The 24101-nt window shown below is 32.5% G+C and overlaps 4 protein-coding genes across 6 annotated transcripts; 2 read left to right on the plus strand and 2 right to left on the minus strand.

The window, feature by feature from the left end:
• Positions 266 to 4081, plus strand: LOC109333618 (translin-like). Its single transcript, XM_019569140.1, has 7 exons — positions 266 to 644; positions 1339 to 1435; positions 1564 to 1679; positions 2446 to 2490; positions 2932 to 2957; positions 3094 to 3229; positions 3805 to 4081. The coding sequence occupies exons 1-7, from the start codon at positions 299 to 301 to the stop codon at positions 3909 to 3911; spliced, it is 873 nt and encodes a 290-aa protein (XP_019424685.1). The 5' UTR covers positions 266 to 298; the 3' UTR covers positions 3912 to 4081.
• Positions 9755 to 10271, plus strand: LOC109333597 (indole-3-acetic acid-induced protein ARG7-like). Its single transcript, XM_019569108.1, has one exon. The coding sequence runs from the start codon at positions 9755 to 9757 to the stop codon at positions 10127 to 10129; it is 375 nt and encodes a 124-aa protein (XP_019424653.1). The 3' UTR covers positions 10130 to 10271.
• On the minus strand, positions 12770 to 14707 carry LOC109333596. Of its 3 annotated transcripts, XM_019569107.1 has the most exons (3): positions 13264 to 14707; positions 12991 to 13133; positions 12770 to 12951 (listed from the first exon to the last, which is right to left on the minus strand). In XM_019569107.1, exons 1-2 carry the CDS (start codon positions 14504 to 14506, stop codon positions 13075 to 13077), a joined length of 1302 nt encoding a protein of 433 aa, XP_019424652.1. In that variant the 5' UTR covers positions 14507 to 14707; the 3' UTR covers positions 12770 to 12951; positions 12991 to 13074. The 3 variants fall into 3 exon arrangements, with proteins under 3 accessions (XP_019424652.1, XP_019424651.1, XP_019424650.1); XM_019569106.1 differs by having other exon boundaries at positions 12770 to 13133; XM_019569105.1 differs by having other exon boundaries at positions 12991 to 14706.
• Positions 16953 to 20745, minus strand: LOC109334314 (adenosine kinase 2-like). Its single transcript, XM_019570015.1, has 12 exons — positions 20613 to 20745; positions 20456 to 20509; positions 19292 to 19338; positions 19107 to 19138; positions 18922 to 19023; positions 18745 to 18812; positions 18519 to 18595; positions 18317 to 18414; positions 18165 to 18235; positions 18020 to 18086; positions 17758 to 17941; positions 16953 to 17392 (listed from the first exon to the last, which is right to left on the minus strand). The coding sequence occupies exons 1-12, from the start codon at positions 20696 to 20698 to the stop codon at positions 17250 to 17252; spliced, it is 1029 nt and encodes a 342-aa protein (XP_019425560.1). The 5' UTR covers positions 20699 to 20745; the 3' UTR covers positions 16953 to 17249.

Below are 24101 nucleotides of genomic sequence, written 5' to 3' on the forward strand. Positions count from 1 at the left end.
AAAATTAAACTTTTAATGTGTTGAAAATATTTAATTGGTTGTCTCCATATACATACGTCGTAGGTCTTTCTCTAAAACAAAATAATTTAGTTCATGAATACTAAAATAAATGTTATAAATGAAATAATATTTTCAACTTATTTAAGCTACAAAGTAAAAAATGCTCTTATAAAAAAACCGATAATACAAAATAAGTTAGAATAAAATGCGAGATGCATAGTGGATTGAAAGGTATAAGTTATAACTTCAAAACCATTTTTCAATTTCCACTGCTAACACACTCGTGAATACTAAAAGCATGCAATATATAAAACCAGCGTTTCGAAACGCTTTCCACACTTTCACCTCTTCACGTTTCTCCTTAAACCCTAACCCCTTCATCCTCGTTTCGCTCCCAAATCTCACCTTCGAAACGTTTCGTCGCTCACACCCCGTTTCTTCCTTCTCCTCCTCGTCAATGGCGGACGGTGACAGCTACGCGCCATCACATTCGCTCGAGAAACAGTTCGAGGCCTTCAGAACCGAGCTAGAAGAATCTGGAACCTTGAGAGAACGAATTCGAAGTGTGGTTTCGGAGATTGAATCCACAACTAGGGTCATGTATGCTACACTTCTTCTTGTTCATCAATCTCGCTCCATCAGTGGTACTAAAGCACCGTTCTTTTTTCTTAACCCCTCCATTTTCATGTATTTGTGTTTTTGACCCGTTTTTGTTAGTGGGGTTTTCTCTGTGGGTAAAATGGGTTTTTGTTTAGAAGGTTTTGGAGTTGAATCAAGTTTAGGACCAGCTTGTTTAAGCTTAAAAAATAAGTGCTTTTTATCAAAGTGGTTTTTGGCAAAATTTGTTATCGTAGAAGTGTTTTTTTAAGCTTAGGACCATTTTTAGGCTTAAAAAGTTATTTTTTCGTCAAGCCGAAAATTAAAGCTTCTGAAAAAATGCTAATTTCAGCTTCTTTTTTCAGCTTCAGCTTTCCAGTAAAAATCCAACTAAACAAATGTCCAAGTCCCATAAGTTATTATTAATGAAAATAAACCTTTTATGTTTTTGGAGAAAAAAACTTAAATATGGGAAGCTTAGTAGAATTGCATTTTGTGATGTAGTGCAGATAATTTTATTATCTGCTGCATGTTGATGTTGTCAACAAAATTTTCCATTTACTAATTGTGATAGTAGAATTGCCTTTCCTAATTTTATTGGGAGTTTTTTGAGATAACCGAAAAGTAATTGTGTGCTGAATTTGGAAGGGTGTAGTGGATGATGTTTTTTTTATAGTTTTTCTTTTGCCTATTTTTTTTCATTATCTCATATATATGTGATTTTTTTTACCATTTCAATAGAGCTTTTAGAGAAGGCTAAGTCTCAGATTGTTGTGCTAAAGGAGAAGTACAAGCAACTTGCTCAAATTCTTGGAGGTTGCTCTGGGCAATACTATAGGTGATTAAAGTTTAAAGGGATTTCCTTTACCCGGAACATAAAAGTTTAAAGTAACTTATGTGCTCTCTGTCTCCTAATTTGCTAGTTTTCTTGTGGTTACTAAGTTACTTTTTTTCCATGTGATGTAGGTACTATGGTGATTGGAGGAGTGAGACACAGTCTGTAGTTTCGATCCTTACTTTTATTCACTGGCTTGAAACAGGAAGCCTTCTTGAGCACAAAGAAGCCGAGGAAAAACTTGGGTGTATGCCTTTATACTCTTTAGGACATTATGAATAAATTTCTTAATATCATTACCACTTTTATACATTATGAAGTACTAAGTAGTAGGGGAAATAAGCTATTGTATGCCATGCTGATTGGGTTTCTTCTTTAGTCATAGTATTGAAGCGCGTAGTGTGTATACCTCATTATAATCCAAACTTTATGAAAAGGGAGAAGGAGAAATAAAAGGAATCTCATACATAAGGGAAGAACATAGCAGTCAATATTAGATGTACGGCTTTCACATGGTTGTTGTGATGAATACCATATGCATGGGGGATATATAATATGCTGTGTAGGTCCTTTTATGTTATAAGTTTCTGAAATGTTGATTTTTCCATCAATGTAAATACATATGAATTCACTGTTTTACATTTAAGAGTCTAACCTTATGTAGAGTACCATTAGGTCATGGTTTAGAAATTCTTTTGGATAGTTAATTTTTTAATATCTTTCAATACTGTTTTTAACTTTTTATCTCTGGAACACTAAGACGAATAACTACTGTAAATTCTTGAGCTTATGATTGTAATGAACTTCTTAAGTTAATACAAACAGTTTACTGTTGATTATATGATTCTTTTATGTATCTCTTATATGTGTCATACCTTCATGTCTCTTGTGGCTCAGAATATGTGCATGAAGATGTAATCTCTTTCGGCCACAATTTTAACTTCTGCTTTGTGCTCATTCCTAGTTGTCATGAGATTTATATGTTCTTTATGTTTCTTATTAATCATTTGCAGTGAATAATTCGGAGTTTGGTCTAGATGTTGAAGACTACCTAATAGGTCAGTGCTCTAAGTATGTACTTGCATTAATTTTTCTTTGTAATGATCATTAGTTGTGAGCTTGTGATGCTCTTCAGATTTTATTAGGTTAACTTCTTTCATTGAGTAGAGAACAATTTAAAAATGATAGGTTTATGAAGAATCAGGATGAAGTTAGAATTTTGAACCAGTAGTGCTTATATGGCAAAGAAACGTGATAACCATGTCTTACATATTTAGTCATTAGGGCTTACAGAATATGTTTATAATTCATAATGTTTAATCTCTTTGCATTTTAATTTGACGAAGTCAACAAAAATCTGGTGACCTCACATTTCCACCTTTTGATTTTGGGCCAATAGGTCTAGTTTTTGTCAACCATAGAATACTGTAGCAGTGTAGCCAATTCATGTTTCATACTTTTGCTTCACATACTGATAGAGATACAATTTTGTCATGCAGGTGTTTGTTTTATGTCCAATGAATTGGTAAGAACTCTTTTTCTTCTTAACTTGTGGGTCGGAGGAGATACTTCACTACACTCAACACAGGGCACAATAGATTATCATGCTATTTGTTATGTTTAAGGAATACATGTAATGGTTGTTGCACACTACTTTGCAGCCAAGGTATGTGGTGAATCAAGTAACAGCTGGGGACTATGATTGTCCAAGGAAGGTCTTAAAGTTCTTAACAGATCTCCATGCTGCGTTCCGCTTGCTTAATCTTCGAAATGATTTTCTGCGGAAAAAGTTTGATGGTATGCTATTACTTGTACCTATATATTATTTTTTTCCTTTCCTGTTATAACTTTGTTACTGTTATCACTCATCAGACAATGCTGCTATCATTGCATTCTAAATTTTCTAGGTTTATTTATCATTTTTAAGGAATATTCTCTGTTAAACATTTTCTATTTTCATTTTGTGTGTTTATTGATAACTACAAGCATGTTGCCTTGTTTTCATGTTATAAAGGTTTGTATATGAAACACTGAAAACATAAAGAAATGTTTCTTTAACTGTTTCTTGTGTAAATATTTGATAACAAAATGAAAACAATGTTGCATGCTTGTAATGATTTCTAAAAAATGGAAATGAGAACAAAAAATGTTTTGTAAACTAAGCAGGTTCTATCATTCCAAACCTGTCTTCCTTTACTATACCCTACCCTCCATCCACTACTCTAGCAAAGAAGATTAAAGCATATATGCAGTTCCTTTCTTTTGCTTCTACCTAGTAAAGTTTCATTTGCACAGTTTGCATATATTCTGTTTTCAGAACGGATTTATATTAACTCACTATCTGTTTGGATTACCCTTTCCACCATTGTCAGGCATGAAATATGACCTACGAAAAGTTGAAGAAGTTTACTATGATGTCAAGATTCGGGGTTTGACGCCTAATGGCGAGTCAGTTGGAGATAAAGGGATTGAAGGATAAACTATGGTTATAAACTTGTAATAGTTGTAGAGCCAAAACAAGAGCTTAAGTACATGAGCTTTATTGACTTCTCAACAACTATGCAACCTTAAAAGTCTTTTAGACTCAGCTTCTGTAACTAGAATTCTGTTTCTAATGGTTAATGAAAAGAAATGAAGTTTTGTTTCTGTCAATATCTGTGGCACTCTTTCATGGCCATTGAGAACTGGGAACCCTTTGTTCCATATGTTCAAGTTCTTTGGTAAACTAGTTCTTAATGCAGTTACATAACCCCTATCAGAAGCTCCTTTATATGCCAGCAATTTGTACAATTTAAGCCAAGGTACCATATAATACAACATAACCCATAGATAATATATCATCATATGCAAACTATGCTTAGAAGTGAATAGTTACTCTAAAGTACATTTTTGAAGTGAGTAAATAAAAGTGTATTATGTACTTAAAGTTAATGACAATACACTGTAACTTATTCACTTTAAAACAAGATTACTTTGGAGAAACCTTAACAATACTTGTTATCCACGTCTATGTAGCTTTCATGCATGGCCTACTACTATACGTTTGAGCTTTGCCATCTTTGTTTCTATTCCCAGTCTTATGGAGAAAATTTGTGACAAGGATCTGTAATTCCAAACCAATGATATTTAAGCAAAATTAAAAAAAGTGATGAATATTAAAAAAATTTTAATTAACATGGTATATTTTCAATTGTCCGGAACATGGTTTGAGACAACAGATCTTTATTCCGTTACTCTTGTCATGGTGGTTTGTATTTGTAACATTTCCTTTTGGGTTGTTAGTTTTGAACTTGACCTCTATTACTTTTCCCTTTGCAACATGGTTTTTCTGCTCTTAGCCATATATACCACCAAGCCCTGAGGTCACCCCTATGATTGTGAGAAACAATGCTATGAACTCCATCTTCAAGTGCTTTCTATAAGTGCAAATGAAGGCTTTCTTATATTGTAATAAGTATACGATTTATAAACATTTTGTTTTATTTTAGATTTATGTAATCAACTAATTTTATCAAACAGTTCAATATTAGAATGAAGAGTAAATGTATTGAAACCAATTCGGATAGAAGATTGAAAAGGGGCATTGCTTCCAAAGAGGAAGCATGGAGAGGAATTAATAGAGGCATGTGGGTGGGGCAGAAGGGTAGAAGTAGGAACAAAATGATAATATGAACGTGAGAACCAACTCATGTGATCACTGGAATTCATGTGCAAAAGGGACAAATGGAGTTAAATCAAATAACTATGGTGCATAAAATGGCTAGTGGGATGCAAGCATAAGTGACTTGAGGTGTCACATAGTTAGTTACATTTGGTTCTGCTTCTCATAAAACACATAGTAGATTATACCCTCAAACCTATGGCCCAAACATCATGTGCACTAGGTCCACTTCTTGGTCTATAATGCCATAATAAGCTGTTTTAGGCATTATGAACCTTATCATATCTCAATTGAAGAAAAAAATGTATACATTGACAGTATATGAGTTTTATATACTATTACATGTCGTTCATCATTTGTATTTAATCATTATTGGCTCTTTAAAAATTCAAACACATGTTGAATGATATAAATATTTATAGTGATATTACATAAATACTATACTTCCCTTATTTTGTACAATTGTACTTTTCTTGTCCAGCATTGAAACCTAGTTACTAGGTTGACTGATTAACCTTGCACTTTGCTTATGAAATTCATCATTGGATAGATTGCCTACAATGAATTAGATTTATTAAAATGAGAAAAAAGTTGTATGAAGACACATATAATATGTTACATTTAGAGATAAGTGTAATTATGCTTATTAATGCTATCATTTATGATTAAATTTTAATTAAAATTAAAACTTTAATATATTGACAAGATTTAATTGGTTGTCTCCACATACATATGTCTCAAGTCTTTCTCCTAAAGTAAAGTCTTCAAATAATAACTAAAAAATGATCAACTATATATATGAACCAATCATGCACTTGTATCTGCACTAAATTCCTATTAAGTATAACTTGACAACTCTCTTAGCCATAAAGTTGCTAAGCTAGCCATTGAATGTATGTAGAGTCATTGCATCAGCAACTATACAAATATTGTTGGATCTGTCCACAACTTGAGATTCTCCTCTAACCTGCTTCACAGTTTCATTATTACTAAGCATGAGAAGAATGAAGAAACACAAATAGAATGTCACCTCTTAAACTAAAACCTTATAATGATTTTATGAATTTTTTTACTTATAAATTCTTCAACTCATCCTTTCATATCTGACGTGAGAGTTCAAACTAGAATATATCCATAGCTAGATATTTATACAGGGTATGAGCAAAGTAACAACAATAACACTGCTCTCTGAAACCTGATACCACATAGGCATAATGACCCCTTTCTTACAGATAGTATTCAAGGTTTAAAATCATTGATTGCATTGCAATATTTCAATTATTTTGTCTGTGGTAATCATATTAGATCATAATTGTGAACTACATTCACTATAATTGATTCATGTCAGCTTGTAATAGCTGCAATCCAACCACAATCACAAATATGGTTTGAAACCCTGTTGGTATGTTGTTAGATATAAATAGGAAGAAAAAAATGAATAGTATGAAATCTGAGATGACTAAATTATAATGTCATCATATTTTCTAAAAGCCTTAATGAATAAGAAATCAAAAGTGAAAAGTTGATCTTAGAAAACTTCAAATGCTGAGTTTTAAAATTTAAATACACGACTTTTAAGGGTAGCCAAACCCTTTTAATATACAATCAAATCGTGATGATTTTTAATTATCCTTTTGATTTTTGAAAGTTTTTATATACATAGATATAAAAGAAGAGAAGAGATATAAAGATAATTTGATTTTTCAAAAGAAAGTATAATTCCAATAAACAATTTCCAAAAAGTGTAAATTACATGAGCATATCAGTGGTCCTAAAATGTGTTAGTTCATGTGTAGCTTATTGTGATTTGTTGAAAAATATATATTTAAGTTAAAAATGTAATAATTAACTTTTTTCTGACAAATCATGAGAAGTAACAAATGAAGTGATAACTTTTGAGACAAGAAATGTGTTCCCGTAGATTAGAAAAGAAAAGGCATGGGGTTGTCAAACCAAACCCTGTCCACAGAAACATGCTATGCCCATCTTGCAAGATGGTGATTGGTGAGCCTCCATATTGCCTACCCTGTAAACAAAGGAGAAAAGGAAATTCTGAAAAGATTTAGCTAGCTCCCTATTGATTTTTATGATGCCATCAAAACTCAGATAAACCATTTTGACCTGAGCTAATAGCATCAATATCAACCTTACAATCAGATTCAACAATAATATTTTGCCAGCCAAAGTCTTTAGCAATGTTTAAGCCTTCTAGAATAACCACCTTTTCATGGATGGAAAGAGACTGATATAAGTTAGTGAAATAGAGCCACCACATTTCAGAATCTTCCCTGTCATTTCTAGCTAAAACACCAACTTCACCTTTATTAAGCCCAATTAATCATGACATATTAACATAGTTTGATTTGTTGTAAAAAATATTAAATTTAGGTTATTAAAATAATACTACTGGATTGTGACTCTCCTTTCTACATTTTGTTTTTCTACCATACCTTATAAAATGCATAGTCAGCATAGCCCATACTAACTTTTTGAGAAAGACACAGATAGTGAAACTCATCCCAAACCCATGTGAGGGGTGGCTAGCTAATAAAAGACTGAATAAGCAATACTTCTGTACGGATAATACACCCTTTACTTCAGTCAATCTCATAAACTGGAAGATTTGGTCAACAATGCTCAAATCATAGTTTATTCATGATAAATAGTGAGCTGAAACCAATCCGAATAGACATAAAAATTCACATCAAGCTATCAAGGCATGCTTAGAAAAAGCTGCTGAAATTGACAATGGCACCAGCATCCTCCATATTGAAAGTGAATGATTATAAAGTTCCATCATAAAACGCCAATCAAGCAGTTTCACTACCCTGATAAACAAAACAGAAAATCTAGTACTATAACGTTCCTGCCATACATAAGCTTCTATGAAAGATTACCCATTATACAGATTTATAGTAAACAATCTTATAATTTGCAAGAGATAGATTCCATGACTCAAACATGTAACCCTTGTTACATGGTAACATTGTACCAAGGATCAAACCAAATAATCTCAATATCCAGGGTGCTTTATCTGACCCACTATATTATTATGCCACTAAACCTATACCAATAACTTGGGACTTGGCAGTAGCAGTACAAAATTTCAACAGTAACAAACTCACCAAATCTAAAGCCTCTCCTAGAATAAATTGATATATTTCTATACAATATCTATATATATATTCCTGATGTATTAGACACAAGTGGGTTTGCACTACACCCAAGAAAGTTATCCCATCCCTCATTCATATCTTATCTCTTTTCCACACCAAGTTGTGGGGTCTATAACTTCAATATCTTCTAAAGGTCAGTGATCAAGCACCACACCACACCCTTCAAGAATTGTAGACAAAGACAGAACCTTACATCTTGAAAAGGAAATTAGTGTAAACAATTTTACCAAGAATGGAATACCATATATCATCATCGTGTTACATAGAAAAAATTATAATCACATGACTTTTTAAAATAATCATACGATCAAATGATTTCTAATCATTAACATGTATAATAGCAAACTTGGACAACACAGACAATGCTTTCCTATCTATGCATACACATATATAATTGATAAGCATGTTGGTATAATTTCGTATCAAGGTGCAAATGTGTAATGCTCTAAATCTCAAAGTCAGTAACTATATATGTGTGTTATATACTTAATATAATTTTGGTCTCTGACTTTTTTTTGTTTTAGTCATTTTGCAATTGGTTCCTGTCCTTCTTTGTAGATGGAAAATGATGTGACTAACATGTGGCAATGTCCATGTTAACCAAGAAACAAACACTCCATTACTAATATATTCCATTCCAAAAATTAGGGACTAAAATCAAAACTAGTTAATTTATAGCGATTGAAATCAAAACTAGTTAATTTATAGCGATTGAAATCAAAATTGTTAATTTATAGGACTAAAATCAAAACATAAATCTAAATGGATGATGTTGGGATGACTAGGACAACTATGTGATAATCGTTAATCACTTCAGTATCTTCCATCCATAAATAACGACATGGATCAATTACAAAATGTTCAGAAAATATAAGGAATCAAACTAAAAAAGTTCGGGGACTAGGACTACAATAAAAAATCGAGGCATATATAATGACAAAAACATTTAATTGAATATTGATAGAATAATATTGAATGCACAACTTTAAGATGCATCACCTCAGATCTTAAGATCAAAGAATCAGAATATAGGTGTGAAAAATACAAAACGAAACAAATTATAATCAAACAATAAAATTAGTAAGTACAAAGTGATATACATATAAGTGTGAGTGTAGCATCTTTTGGAAGAGTTTGTTTAGGTTTCTCTTATCATATAAGTATTTTATATGGGTGTTTGAAAGAGCTTAAAATATAGTTTATGCCCTTATTATAATCCATTTTAACTTATTTCAATGAACTTGTTAAAGAACCTTATGAAATAGACTAAAAAGAATTCATAAGAAGGTCATAAGTGATAAACATTTATTAAATAAGCATTAATTAGCATAAGGGTATTATGTAAACCATTCAATAATCCAGAGAATTGGCACGTTCCAATCCCATGCTGCAATTATATAAACCTTTTCATTCTCCAAGAAGTTGATGTACTTTCTTCTTTCTATCTCTCCTTCTCCCTTCTCTCTCAGCACATAATCAAGAACTATGAAGAGTGAGTTTCTGAGAGGGTGTCTTAACAAGTGGAAGAAAACGGGGAATCAAATCATACCTTATGCTGCCTGTGAGTACTGCTGTCAATGGGTAATGTGGTCTTCCATGCATGAAAGTTGCTCCCTCCCAAATGATGTACCAAAGGGTCACTTGGTTGTCTATGTAGGAGAGAAACACACAAGATTTGTCATCAAGATTGCAGTACTCAATCATCCACTATTCAAGGCCTTGCTGGATCAAGCTCAGGAAGAATATGACTTCACTGCAGCAGACTCAAAGCTTCGTATTCCTTGTGATGAGCATCTTTTCCTCAGTGTCCTTCGCCGTGCAACCTCAGCACAGAATGAGAGGGTGTTTTTGTGTCACTGAGAAAGATTTCTCACTTTCTAAAAGGGTTGTTGTCTAACCCTGGAAACAGCCTTTTTCACTTGTGTGATGTTAGTGTTGAGTATATCTAACCTTCTTAGACTCCACCAGGTGGGAGTCACGTGTACGAGACCGCCTGTTTTGAGATTGTGCGAAATCATTCTTTGAATCACTAGTTCATGCTATTGAAGCTCTAACATGTATGATGATATATGTATTCATAATACAAGTGTCATGTAGCTTACCACTGTAAATTGATCTAGGAACAAGCAGAGAGGATCCTATTCTATCTTTTCCTTTTTTGCTCTTATCGGCATTTAAGATGCAGAGTTTGTAAATTGATGAAAGTAAAGGCACTTTTCAAATTTCCAAAAATTATAAATTACTTAACTAGTGCCATTAACCGAACAGATAGATGCATTAATGACTAAATACTCAGTATGGCATTTAAAAGTGGTCAAGACTTCAGATTGAATGAGGAATATTGACTAATGGATTTCAACAGCAATGGGAGATATATAATATAGCTAAAATATTGTGTTTCGGTATTTTGAGCTAGAAAACTATAGTAGCATTGCATTATGGATCTAGTTGAAGTACGGTGCATGATTTTGCATAACGTACATAATCATCTGTTGACTTCTAATAATTCACAACTAATCAAAATTTTGATATGTTCAAGCCAAATATATTCTGAAGTTCCTTTCTATTTTTTTAAGTACAATGGTGACAACAAAGTTACATTTCATAATATGTTAAGTGTAATGTATCTTCGAACCTTTGGCCTTGGATCTTCAGGCCAAAAGGAGGAAGCAGAAAACAAACACATTAAAATATTTAAGCTGCAATAGATGCTGCCACAAAGCAATTCAACACTACTTGGGTTCATGTAATGTAAATCAAGTGTTTCATTTAAATAAGATCAAAATAATCCTACCTGATGGTGGTTGGTCCAAGCAAAAGTGGACTGCAACCCTAAGCTAACTTTACCTTCCAAAGATCACCACCCTCAATTAGTCTCACAGTCATGCCTAAGGAGATTTTGCTATAGCTTGTATGGCCGCTTGTAAGATACCTTGCAACCAAACAAAGCCTTGCAAGCTGTAGGTCAGAAATCAAAGTGTTTTTATTTAAAAATGAGTATAATATCAATATGTAAGGAATGAAAAATCCAAATGCAGGTGCAATAATAACAGGTAAGGAAGGTGCAACTCTATCCGGCACATATTTAAGGAAGGTGGAGGTGGTTAGTGCTTGTGGGAAACCACCACCGACCATAAAAATTCTCAAACTCTATATAGTAAGTAATTACAGGTGTACCATACTAATAGAAGATTAAAGAAATGGTTGTAAGACAGCATAGACTATGTAAAAAGCACTGTAACTGTTTAGCTTGTTGAGAACGCTAGCTGTCAGAACAGCACAAGCTATTAATTTACTAACTTAAACACCACTAGGTAGCTTATTTTTGTCAACTAAACTAGTTGACTAGCTTATAAACAACTAGATAGTCTTGCCAAACACACTTGAAAGAAACTAACAGGCAAAGAAGTATGAGAACACATAAGCCATTTAAGGGAACCATAAAAACCCAGAAAATCCCACTGCTTATACTATTTTTCCTGCAGAATTGCATGGAAAATAATCTGAATTAACATTGACGGGATTACCATGAACAAAAGGAAAAGAAGGGAACCATTAACAGAATTTTAGTTTCACACAATATTGCCCATAAGGCCATAACACAATCAACGACATGCTGCCCTCCGTGGAAATCACCCTTAAAAGAATGTGTAAGAGAATCATGAAAACTCATATTTCCAATTCGGTTATGCATTTCATTGTTTCAAGGCCACCTCCCTATGTCTTTTCCAGAAACTGGAATCATATGACATACAACAGCAGGGAAGAGTTCCATTTTATTAAATTGCAAACAAGATTCATCTGCACACTAGCTACTATCACTAATATCCTTCCGATGATCCTTTTTCAGCTAACACAACAAACATGCATCAAAACATATGCATTCCTCTATGCGAGTAAAAAGGAGAAAAGGTTAAAAATTCAAGAGGCCATCGGATCTACATAAGATAATATCATCAGTCACCGAATAGAAAATATTAAGAATTAACTGAGTAATAAACATCAGTCTAGCATAACTAAACAAAAAGCTCTTCAACAATTAATTTCATTACTTGGAATGCCTCGCTCGCCTCCGATATAGCTAGCTTTAATATTGTTATCAGCCTAAAACTTTCCTTTTATTCAAACCTTACAAATTAACTTCAGGAAACAAAATGAATTTTATGAAATTCCTACAAGATAAGTTTACACATAGAAAATATAATGACTTGTATTTAGCAAAGGGGCGACCAAATGACATCAGGAATCAAACAAAACAAATATAAGTTAATTTATCCTAAACAGTCTTTATTGAGACTTTATAAAGGTGTAGTAAAATAATGCATACTCAGAATAATATCTTTCCCTGTTCTTGCAGATTGGTGTATTTTTCCTTGTTCTTGTAGGTGATGTCCAACTCATGACATAAATTGTCCAAAAAAAGAAAATAGAACAAAACTAAAAATAAACAGAAAGACTAAGTGGTTATGTAGTTATAACAACATAACCCCATGTTGCATGGAGAAAAATCATGATCATTCGTCATTTCTCAAACACTGTAATTTCTGACTATCATCAGTAATCACCAACATACATTGCATGATTCCGTGAATAATATACAGTTGAAGCATCCTCATTCAAAATATACACAAGTATATTGGACTTTCTAGTAAAGTAAATTCAACGTGTTGTTGGTGACAAAACTATAGAATGGCAGGAATGGTCAACAGGGGCTGCAAAAAAGTGGAGACATACACCAGCGAAACATTGCTGCTAATATAAACTGCCATTGAATCATCACCATGTATATCATCTATGACCTTCAATCAACCCCTCCAATTCCCGCAGCCCAAACCGTTTACCCTGTAGATTTGCATCCCTACACCTGGCCGCAAAGTAAAACATTAGCCAAACAACCGTGAAGTAAACCTCCACCGTTGACTGAAACATCTTGGTAAAAGACCTCCCACAAACACGGCCTAAAATCCAACTCATAAATGATCCACAAAGGACACCTTCCAAGCATTTTATCTGCATAGCTTGGTTAAACATGGTAGATATCAAGTAACAACCTTCCTTCACGATCTCCATTCCACTCCTCCTAGAATCCACAATGGCAACCCAAGCATCAACCGAAAATAAAAAAGCCACAAAGGTATCAACCAAAGCCCAAGTAAACAAAAACCCTGAACTCTCCTTCTCGAACTCTCTCACCCACAACGACATAACCGAAAATGGCATCAATTTCAAACTAACAAACAGCTTGAAAAACAAGTATTGATCCTCAATTTCACCAAAATACCACAATCCAATAAGCTGAGTCAATGCATCCCGAACAGCCCATTTCATAAGAATGAACCCTGAAAGCCTCTTAAGACCTAACCTTGAACCATCCAAAACCAAACCAGTGACAGAACTAAACCGCCCTACAATATCATTAACAACAGCAACGAAAACAACACCTAATACCCATGAATATGTAACGAGAAAAACCAGTATCACCCATCCATAAGCCGCAGATAAAAAACTCACCAGAAAGAACAATGCTGCAGCATCTCTTCGACCCATTTCAATTCCTTTCCCCAGGAATTGAAAGTCAACACTTTTTTCCATATCCCGTTGACCACTTCCCAAATCCCCATTTTTCTCTTTCTCCTTCTCTTCCTTCTTACCAAAATCGTCATCAATGTTCTCTCTTTTCTCCTCATCATCAGTGTTATTCTCTATATCTTCGTCTTCTTCGGCGAACGACAACGCATTATTCTCCTTGAACATGATTCCAGAACGAACAATTTCAGAAACCCTAATTCCGTCGTCGATTACGAGATCAGAGAAACCCGAATCGTGATTGAAGGGTCCGAAAGCGACGAAGCTTCCATTTACCTGCTGTATCAAATTCGATCCGAACAAACTCCGGCGACCGTCTTCATCGCCGGAGAAAAAATCATCATATAGGGTTCCGACGCGTGTGAGATGAAGAAACGGGCGTCTTCGACGGTGGACGGAGATATCACTCCGGCGATGATTGTTCGAAGCTCCGGCGAGGTCAATTCGAGAGAGAAGGGTCTTAAGAGAAGGATCACGGTCGATAAAGGAGGTAACTTGGTAAGTTCCATTTTCAACTAGGGTTCGAAAAGAGAGAATGAGAAGAGAGAGAAAGAGGAATGTGATGAGATTGGAAGAGAAGGAAGAAGAAGCTTCTCGAAGAAGTTGAGAGGTGGAACGCAGATTCTGAAGCCGAGGGTGATGATCGTTCATCGCGGTGGTGGTGGTGGCGGCGGCGGTGGTTGGCTTCGTTGTTATGATCTGGTGTTACTCTGGGTAGGCTTTCACGCGCGAATGTAAGGAAGGTGAGTTTGACGCTCTAGTGAAAGAGAAAGAGAAAGGTATGAGTCATGGTCATGGTCAAGGATGATGATGACGGGATTGAGTGGATGGGGCTTGACTATGACTTGGAAGATTGAGGGAGACAATTTTTAAAAATGTAATTTTAGTATAAACTAAAGGATTTTTTATGATCTTCTAATTCTCTTCAATAAATGAGAACAATCTGTCTAGAAAATAATATATTTCCTATTAAATCATTATACTTGAAGCTAAATGAAATCTTATATATGTGGTTATAAATTAATATTTTATTTATTAATGATTAATTTACAAATGACATATATTATTTTCTTGTGATTATTATGATTTAGTAAGAATATATTATCATAACTTATAAAATATATTAATAATATATACAAAATTAAATCAGAAAAAATGTATATACTAGAAAAATGTAAGAAATTTTTAGAGTATCACAATATCATTTACCGTTGATTTTTAAATATAAATAATATATGTGAATTGTAAATAATATATTAACTTGTGATATTCAAATTAAACTTGAACAATCTTAAATCTAAAATTACTTCATTGATAATTAAGTTTTAAAGTATGAAACTAGAAACCAACAACCAAATTTAAAAAATAAGGTCACAAATTACATTACCATGCATTCATTAGTTTGAATTATTAATACTATATCCATTAATAAATGGGCGATGGTACTAATATGATGTTATAACACTTCATATTCACTGATTAAATTAAAATTAGATATATTTGTATATTTTATTAACATTAATATTTAAAACTAATAAAATGTAATAAATGTTTTTATTTAAATTATTTGTTAAACAAAATGTATAAATTGATAGTATGTCAAGTATTATAAAGATAAATAATAGCAATAATTGTGTATTTGACTCTATGCAACATCAATTTGGTAAAGATTAATTTACTTTAATAAAAAATTTATAATCATAAGTGAACAATAGAGGATATGACTAATAGGGTTTAACTGAAAGCAGTTGTTATGATTAACGTTGCCCAATTTTAATTGTCATATCATATAAGTATTGGGCTGGTTCCTGATTTTTTGATTGAACCAGTCTTTCATAACTAAATCTTATTCCTTCTATTTTCTTTTTTTTTTGAAGAACAATCTTTTTTTTGGTTGAGAAAAATGGGACCACTATCTGATCTACAACAATTAGATAGATTTAACATGGTTATGAACAGTTACACAAGTTAATTGTATCTTTTGTAAGAATGCAATTTGCAAGCTGCTCTTTCATTTGTTCCAAAAGTTTTAATTTGGTTATTATTTATTTTGGATTGTTTAAAAGAGGTTATTAGTTAAGCATACTTTTGACATGAAAAGGAATAAAAATTCAGACCAATAAACATTACACTTTAATCAATTGCCGATTATTAACAATACAAAACCAGCTGTAAAATTTCAATTATGCAAAGTAAAACCATGACAAAAACATAATCTAAAAAGGAAATCTGACAGAAATAATCAATTATTTAATTCAACAATTTGGTATCGGCCAAGGCATAATCTCTTTTTACACCCAAAATCTACTAATGTGTGCTTTTTGTCCAATAATTGTTTTGGCCAAAAGAAGTTCCATGCTAAAATCATGGACAATAATAGATCAACACCTTTCCAATTTCAACTTTAAAATGGAAAATATTGACCCTTTGTTTATTCTTCACTAATTATTTTTAATTGTAACTACAGAATTATTCAATTAATTTTAACAGAAGACTCAAGTGTATAAAACTCACCTAGTTCCAACAACTCCATATAACCTTAATGAAAAATAATTTAAAGGTTTAAAAAACATGAGTTTTAAAAATGGAAGTGTTTGATTTATAATTTAAATTGAATGAAAAAGGTGTGTTTACAGTGCAAATGAGGCTAATAATCATTTATCATATAGATGAGGGAGTAATAAAACTAAAAACAAATTATCCAGCTGAAACAAATAACACTAATTATAAAATTAAGGAAACATGTGCTGCTGGTGTGATAATCTAAAGTGTTAGCAGTGTTACCCAATTCAAAATATCATATAATAATGTTATGTTGCTTAATCACGAGCTCAGGACGAAGCTAAGTTTCATATACTCTCATTTCATACATTTTAAAAATAATATAAATCTTAAACTGGTAAAATTCAAGTTTTAAGCACAATTTACCTAACAAATCACTTAAGCACATCAAGACATTAGTCTAGTAGTATAAAACCTATTGAAAGGGATATTCATGTATCTGAAATGGATTAATTTCATACTTATAAAGTGATGACATACACTCGGTAGTTGTAAAAAAAAGCACTTAAAAGCACAATTGTATTTTCTCCCCTAGTCCAAAGGTTGTCATCTATTGGAATAATTATTCAACATTCTTCAAACGCAGATTTATGCATCCAATAAAAATACTTGATAACAAACTCACAGCAAAAATAAGAATCAATGCCCTAATAGGACTACAACACCACTTATTAAAGGTTTTTGTTTCCCTTCAGTGAACTTTTTGCTCATTTTCTCTAGCTGAAGGATAATAAATCCCAGCCTAGTTAGAATGCAACTTCAAAAGTACAACAAAAGGCTTCCTAACAATCGAAAACTCCGTGATAGCATTGGAATAGAAGGAAATCATTACTTAGTGAAAATCGGGCTTCTCTGGGTATGTGCAGCCAGACCTTTGGATGATAACATTTGCTGCATAACTGCCAGCTCTAACACATTCTTCGATCGGCTTCTCCTGAAGTAATTGTGAAAGGAACCCTCCAACAAATGCATCTCCTGAAAACACACCCACACAAAAAGAAGATTATCTGCCATGTTTGCAGAGAGAGAGAGAGAGAGAGAGAGAGAGAGAGAGAGAGAGAGAGAGAGAGAGAGAGAGAGAGAGAGAGAGAAAATTGGCATCGTAGTTGCCACTTCCAAGATCTATTCTGTGTTGGTTGCATTGACTATAAGAAACTTTACAGTGCATTTAAGCTGCTCAAGGGAATTATGTGTTTGTGTGCATGAGAGGGAGAGTTATTACTTGCATCGGATTTATGAGCATATATCACTTTTGAAGAGCAGGACATGGAAAATTTAGACATTATCAACATTATTGCATATGCAACACATTTGAGTTTCTTAAAGCAATAAGGTAGTACCTGCTCCATTTGTGTCAACTAGTTTCTCTTTAGGCAATAGTATCACAGGGAACTTCTTCACCTTCCCATCCTCAGCAACAATAACAGGATCTGCACCTTGTGTGATAACAGCTATCCTTTTTTGTGTTTCCGATGCCTTTGGCCACTCGGAAAGCTTCAGAGCTATCTCTTCAACATTATCAGTCTAGAGAAGAGGGAAAAGGGTCAAGAGATGCAACATGTACCAAAACATCATACCTACAGATTTGGCTAAGTAACTCACCTCCCAGCCGTGAACTTTAGAAAATGTTCTTGCTTCAGTCTCATTTCCAAAAATAAAGTTCGTATACCTGAATCCAAAAATGGACAACCTTAACAACAATATGTAAAATTCCATTGACCTTAATATACCATAGAAAGATCCTTACACTAGAGCTTTCTCCTGTACATCCGTGAAGAATTCAGAGATAAAAGTAGCAGAAAGATTCATTGTGAAGATCTGCATACAGGAAAAAATAAATTAAAAGTATGAGATACTGCTATTAAATTCTGAACTCCAATATTTTTCATCATATCTTACCTTGTTATTTGCAGCAGCATGTTCAGCAACTAGTTGGATGGACTCTGGTGACACGGTGAGGAAAAAGCCAGCAATATAGAAATATTTGGCCTTTTCAACTGTATAAGGAAAAAATGCACAATAACAAATGTCAGGCATGGAATTACTCAGATATTTAGATAAATATATAAAGGAGAGCATTCATAGACCAACCACAACATACCTAATGCCCAGTTTTCAGGTTTTTTCAAATGCTCAGACTTGTAGCAATTTGCAGCCGATAAGTTTGCAACAAGAGACCTATTTTTAGATGAAACAAATATAAGGCTTTGGGTATTTTTTGGAAATCAAGTAAATATCAAGGTCAAGACATGCACATTATTTAAAAACAGACAAATATTAATTAATAAAAAAACAAAGCAAAAAATAAGGAAACTTGATCATCTTACCTTTCACCTCCAATTACACAAACAGCACAGGTTCCAGTAGGAGTAGTTTCGTCTTCATAATAGTGAACCTATTCGATGAATGGATAAGTTGATTTCAGAAACAGGGATTCTAGGTTCCATTACAGAGAATCAGATGACAAAGATGAGGAGAAAGACAAATCAAAAGATTAAACCTACATTTACACCAGCAAGTTTTGCATTCTTCTTCATCTCTTCCCCAAACTTATCCTTTCCTATGCACCCAATGAAACTTGTTGCACCAGGTACTTGAAGCATCCACTATAAAAGACAAAGGTAAACGGTAAATTACTTTGACCACAGCTACTCCAGATCAGAATATTGTCAATAAGGTCAACACATACCTGAGCAACCTTGATTGAATTCTGAGTAGCACCTGCCAACACAATTTATTGAAAGTAGAATCTGTCATTATTGAAATGTAAACTTCCACTCTGGCTTTCATTTTATATATCATGGTGTGATTATGATATTAAATAGGCTATAAAGGAATTATCTGAAATTAAACTGTTAGGATTTAATGCAATACCTCCAGCAATGTACTCCGCATTAAATTTCTCAGCAATTTCTTCATACCTGAGATGATTGCATGATCATATCAAATACAATTGCAAAACATTTTGTCTAACAAAATCTTATCAAGTGAAAGACGTGTGTATGTTCTTAGGCAGGGAGAAATACATAAAAACTTATCAGAGTAGGAGGTTGAAAATTCAATTATTATTTAATTATTGCATCAGTATACAGAGACACGGAGTATCTAGTGAAAGAGATAGGCAGAACTTGAGAATCCCCTTAGCTTAATACAATTATAGCTAATAGAACTGGCACAGATCTTAATGGTAATAAGAGGACGTTTTGGGGGGGGGGGGAATGTGTAGAGAGCTACATTGGGTTTATAAGAACAACTTGTTTTCATATGCTTGTGAAAATAATTTAGATCTTTCTCTAAGCACAATTTGGCTTCTCTAAATTAGTTTATCAAAGAAAATTGCTTATTTCAAAAAGCTCATGGAGTAACACACTTGAAAACAAACACGCCAACACAGACTGTATTTAAAATTCTACAGGGTAAAGTGAAATGATAGTTGATTTAAGAAACATAAAAATACAACACATCAAATGATTATGACACAAACATGAGGACAAATTTAAAGAAAAAAAAGCAAGCCACGACACAGTGAATCATACAAGATATAAAATAACATCAAAACAAAGTTCTTATATTAAAATAAAGAAAAAAGATCTAAAGTTATCATGAGACATTGTAAGTAAACATAGTAAAATGCATTTATCTAATTGTTGCAAAATCGAAAAAAGTAAATCTAAAAAAAATTATAAAATACTGTTAGAATTGTAAGAAAGTGACAGAAACAAATACACGGTGAGTGTTTTGAATCATGACATAGTGCGGTTCATCAAAACCTCAGTTTGTAAAGTAAATCAGCAAAAGATCATAACTTATACTAATCAAGTCATAATATAAAAGGGAAGCTCAATGCACGAGGCTCACATCCCTTACCATCGCACGCAAAGAGTCCGGTTCCAAGATTTGAAACCACAACCTTCAGGTCACAAGGCAAACAATGTTACCGGTGTGCTGAGTCTCACCCTCGGATCATACAAACTATAATATATTGAAATCATATCGATACCTTAACGTTAGAACTGGAAAAGGATGTATCTAACTTACATAGGTTTGTGCTTATCCTCAGCGAGAATCGCATTGTTCAATGTGATATCATATCTGTGAAAAACAATAAATACAGTGAAAATCATTCAGAACCGTTAGATCTGGTCTCATTTTGAATGAAAAAAGAAAAGGAGAAATGAGAGGGTGAGAGAGTTACTTTTGCAAGAAATCGTTGTCGACAATGGCAGAAATGTCGAGAAGAGGGTTTCCCATTCCAAGAAGAATACCTTCATAAGACGCCATTGATTTGATCTGATTCTGAGAAATGAAAACGAAAGTAAGATGCGGCTGCTAGGGAAGTAACAAAGATGAAACTGCTTCTGTCTATTTATAGGTGATTAGTTTGTAGGTATCCTCCGACTACGGAAGTAATTTTGAAAGTATGACTCTTCCAATAAATATTGCTCTCACTAATCGAAAATCTAATACCGTTGATTTTCATGTTATCTAATCACTTTTATACAAAGATTTAATATGTATACACTGACAGTATGTAAGTGTTTTTATATTGTCAGTAAATTATCCATCATTGATTTGTTAACTATCATTGACTCTCAAACAAAAGTAATACAAATCAATGGTTAATAAAGTGCTGACAGTGTAAAAAACTATACATTATCAGTGTATAGATACTATTTATACAACTAGATCAATGTCTTATTAATCTATTAATATTTATGGGTGATTTAAACATTATTCTTTTAACATTTTAATTTTATTCTTCTCACCTAAAATTAATCTAAAACAAATTTTAGAGGCCATTTCTGTCGGTGCAAAATAAAATTAAGAAATGACGATATTCCTTAAAAATTATAATGTTTTTTATAGGTAAAGGGGGAAAATTTAACCGACAAAAAAGTGGGGGAACAAACCCTAGTCGTTTAACGTTAGTAATTAATGTCGATGATATTTGTAATTAAAATGATACTTTAAAAGTTTAATACTTGTGTATTTATATTCTAATAGTTTTTATATTATCTGCATATGATCTTACTATTTATTTGTTATTTATTATTTACTCTTAATAAAATTAAAATATACAAATATTGAATGATAAAAAAGTTTAAATACATATATAAACTGTGCTTTGAAAAATGAAAGATTAATATAAGAGTGTAATATTTATATTCTATCAAAGTAAAAATGTATATACAGTTGGTATATCATTCATTCTTCATTTTGATTACTTTCTTACGAAGAGTCAGTATTGACAGAGAAGGGATAGTGGATAATGTAATGACAATGTAAAAACTCTTACAATGTCAGTATATACGTTTTTTTCTCTTAATTGTGATTACTCTAAAATAAGTTAGACCTTCAGAATTTATGTGTGGTTTTTCTATAGAATGCAATGCATTGTTTAATTATGCAACTTTTGAATACAACTTATAATCTTAACTTTATCACGAAACAAATTTTTTTTATCAACCCCTATCTATTAAGTATGTAACCTACCAATTTATATGTTAAAATTCTTAAAAAAATGTCATCGCATTAAAACACAGAAGAAAATGTAAAATGGGTAAGAAGGTTGGGAAATAAGAGCAAGAGAATGTTAAGGGAAAGTGAGGTTGTGAAGTAATGAGATTGTAAATGTGGTTTTTTGGATGTTAGTGTATACATTTTGTGGTTATGAATCCAAAGATTATATGATATAGTTACCTAAATTCCAGGCTTGAAAAAGGGATCATGTATTTGAATTTTGAAATGGAATTGGAATATATACCTTTTAAGGGTGAATGTGAATATATTTGAAAAAGGAATTATATATTCTAAGCTTATAGATTGCTTTGTAAATCTTTATTCAAATTAAGAAACCTTATAAACTTGTGGTTTTATACCGTTGACACTAAATATATAATTGATATAAGAGTGAATATATAATTTGGCCCTGTGTACCAATTTAATCCCAAAATAAAATATAAATTAGTTCTTAAAAATAGCAAATGTAACTTAAAATAGTCTTTGAGATGGGTGATAAAAGTGACAAATTTTAATCCATGTTTGATATTTTTAGTAGTAATGTTGATTTTTAATTTTTCAAGACCAAATTAATATACTCAAAAAAAATTACAAGCCTAAATAAGTTTTTACTCTTTATATAATTGATGATTAATATAGTATAGAATATATAATGAATAAAAATAATTACTATGAATAATAATAAGAAAGGCTAATATGGACATGAAAATATGATATAAGAGTTCTTATTCACTTGAGACAATTAGAAAAGCCTGAATAAAGCATATAATGATGAGAATTGCAATGGTAGCTGAGTGTTTGGTGCAGAAATCTCAAATGAGGGAGAAAGACTCGTGAAAATATATTTATGTGGAGACAACCAATAAAATATTATCAATATATTGAAAATTTAATTTTAATTAAAATTTAGTCATGAATGATAACATCAAAAAACATAAATATACTTATCTTTAAATATGGCGAGGCGTAAGTGTCTTCATACAAATTTTGTCTACTGATGAGGAGAAAGACTTGTGTGGTAACATATGTACATAGAAACAACCAATAAAACATTGTGAATACATTAAGAGTGTAATTCCAAAATAATGTAATTGGTGAATCATCATCCTAACTCGTAATTGGTGAATCATCATCCTAACTCGTTTGTAGTGGTGGTGACACCTATTGCCATGGATGGTCATTCATATTCAAACCACAAGTAGACGGAAGGGAAAATGCAAGGAACACTTTATTGCTAGGAAAAAGAGTTAAAAAGAAATCAGAAAATGGACCACATTTTTTTTGTGGAGTTATTTTCTTAAAGGAAAATATGGGAATTTTTTTTCAAAAATAAAATATCTACTCGTACTAACAAATAAATTATCTCATTCAGCCACTAAAATCATGATACGTATTATACTTTTATACTTTTTTGAGTTTTTTTGTAAAAAATAATTAAATATAAATACATGTCATGATTTTATTGGTCGGAGAAAATAAATTATTCTTTGTATAATGAGATACTTGTGAATATATGTGTCCAAAGTCTACAAGTGTAGGTGTGGGTGGTCCATAAATTTGTGGGGCTTGGCTTGTGGTCCATAAATTTGTGGGGCTTGGCTTGTGGTCGACCATTGGCCCTGCCAAAAATGTAACGTATGGGGATCAGATGTCCTCAACTATGTCCCTAACCATGTTCCTGGCCAATCACAATGAAGCAAAATTGATAAAATTATGAATACTTAATTTTTTTTTAATTGACGTGGTATAATAGAATTGGTCTGGGATAAAGTTTGGGACAGCAGATCCTTGTCCAAATGTAACATGCAAATTGCCAAAGTCAATATCAAGATGAACAATACCAATAACAATGATACCACAATCTTATATCATGTTTTGAGAGGATAAAAAATCTATTTCACATTTTAGTCATTCATTCTATAAAAATCTAATAGTTTATATATATTGATTAATTCAAATATCATGAGTCATTAGATTTTCATAAAATAAATGACTACGATATGAAGTATATTTTTTAACTTACTCATAGAGTTAAGTGGATCATGTCTTGTCTTTTAAACTCACACATATCATTGGCAATCTGGGTCAAGCCCATGGGCCTCACTGCCCACCCGCTGTTTTGGACGGACATGACATGAAAAATGTGCTCATTCGCCATAAATTG

Source organism: Lupinus angustifolius, chromosome LG19, assembly GCF_001865875.1.
Source record: "Lupinus angustifolius cultivar Tanjil chromosome LG19, LupAngTanjil_v1.0, whole genome shotgun sequence".
Taxonomy (NCBI): domain Eukaryota; kingdom Viridiplantae; phylum Streptophyta; class Magnoliopsida; order Fabales; family Fabaceae; genus Lupinus; species Lupinus angustifolius.

Coding starts and splice junctions, on each gene's coding strand:
- LOC109333597 (XM_019569108.1), top strand. CDS start 9,755: ATGAAGAGTGAGTTTCTGAGAGGGTGTCTTAACAAGTGGAAGAAAACG.
- LOC109333618 (XM_019569140.1), top strand. CDS start 299: ATGCAATATATAAAACCAGCGTTTCGAAACGCTTTCCACACTTTCACC. Junction 645..1,338: donor TCAATCTCGCTCCATCAGTG/GTACTAAAGCAC, acceptor CCATTTCAATAG/AGCTTTTAGAGAAGGCTAAG. Junction 1,680..2,445: donor AGCCGAGGAAAAACTTGGGT/GTATGCCTTTAT, acceptor AATCATTTGCAG/TGAATAATTCGGAGTTTGGT.
- LOC109334314 (XM_019570015.1), bottom strand. CDS start 20,698: ATGGCGTCTTATGAAGGTATTCTTCTTGGAATGGGAAACCCTCTTCTC. Junction 19,139..19,291: donor TGCGGAGTACATTGCTGGAG/GTATTGCATTAA, acceptor TTGTGTTGGCAG/GTGCTACTCAGAATTCAATC. Junction 18,596..18,744: donor TGTGTAATTGGAGGTGAAAG/GTAAGATGATCA, acceptor ATCTAAAAATAG/GTCTCTTGTTGCAAACTTAT.
- LOC109333596 (XM_019569105.1), bottom strand. CDS start 14,506: ATGAACGATCATCACCCTCGGCTTCAGAATCTGCGTTCCACCTCTCAA.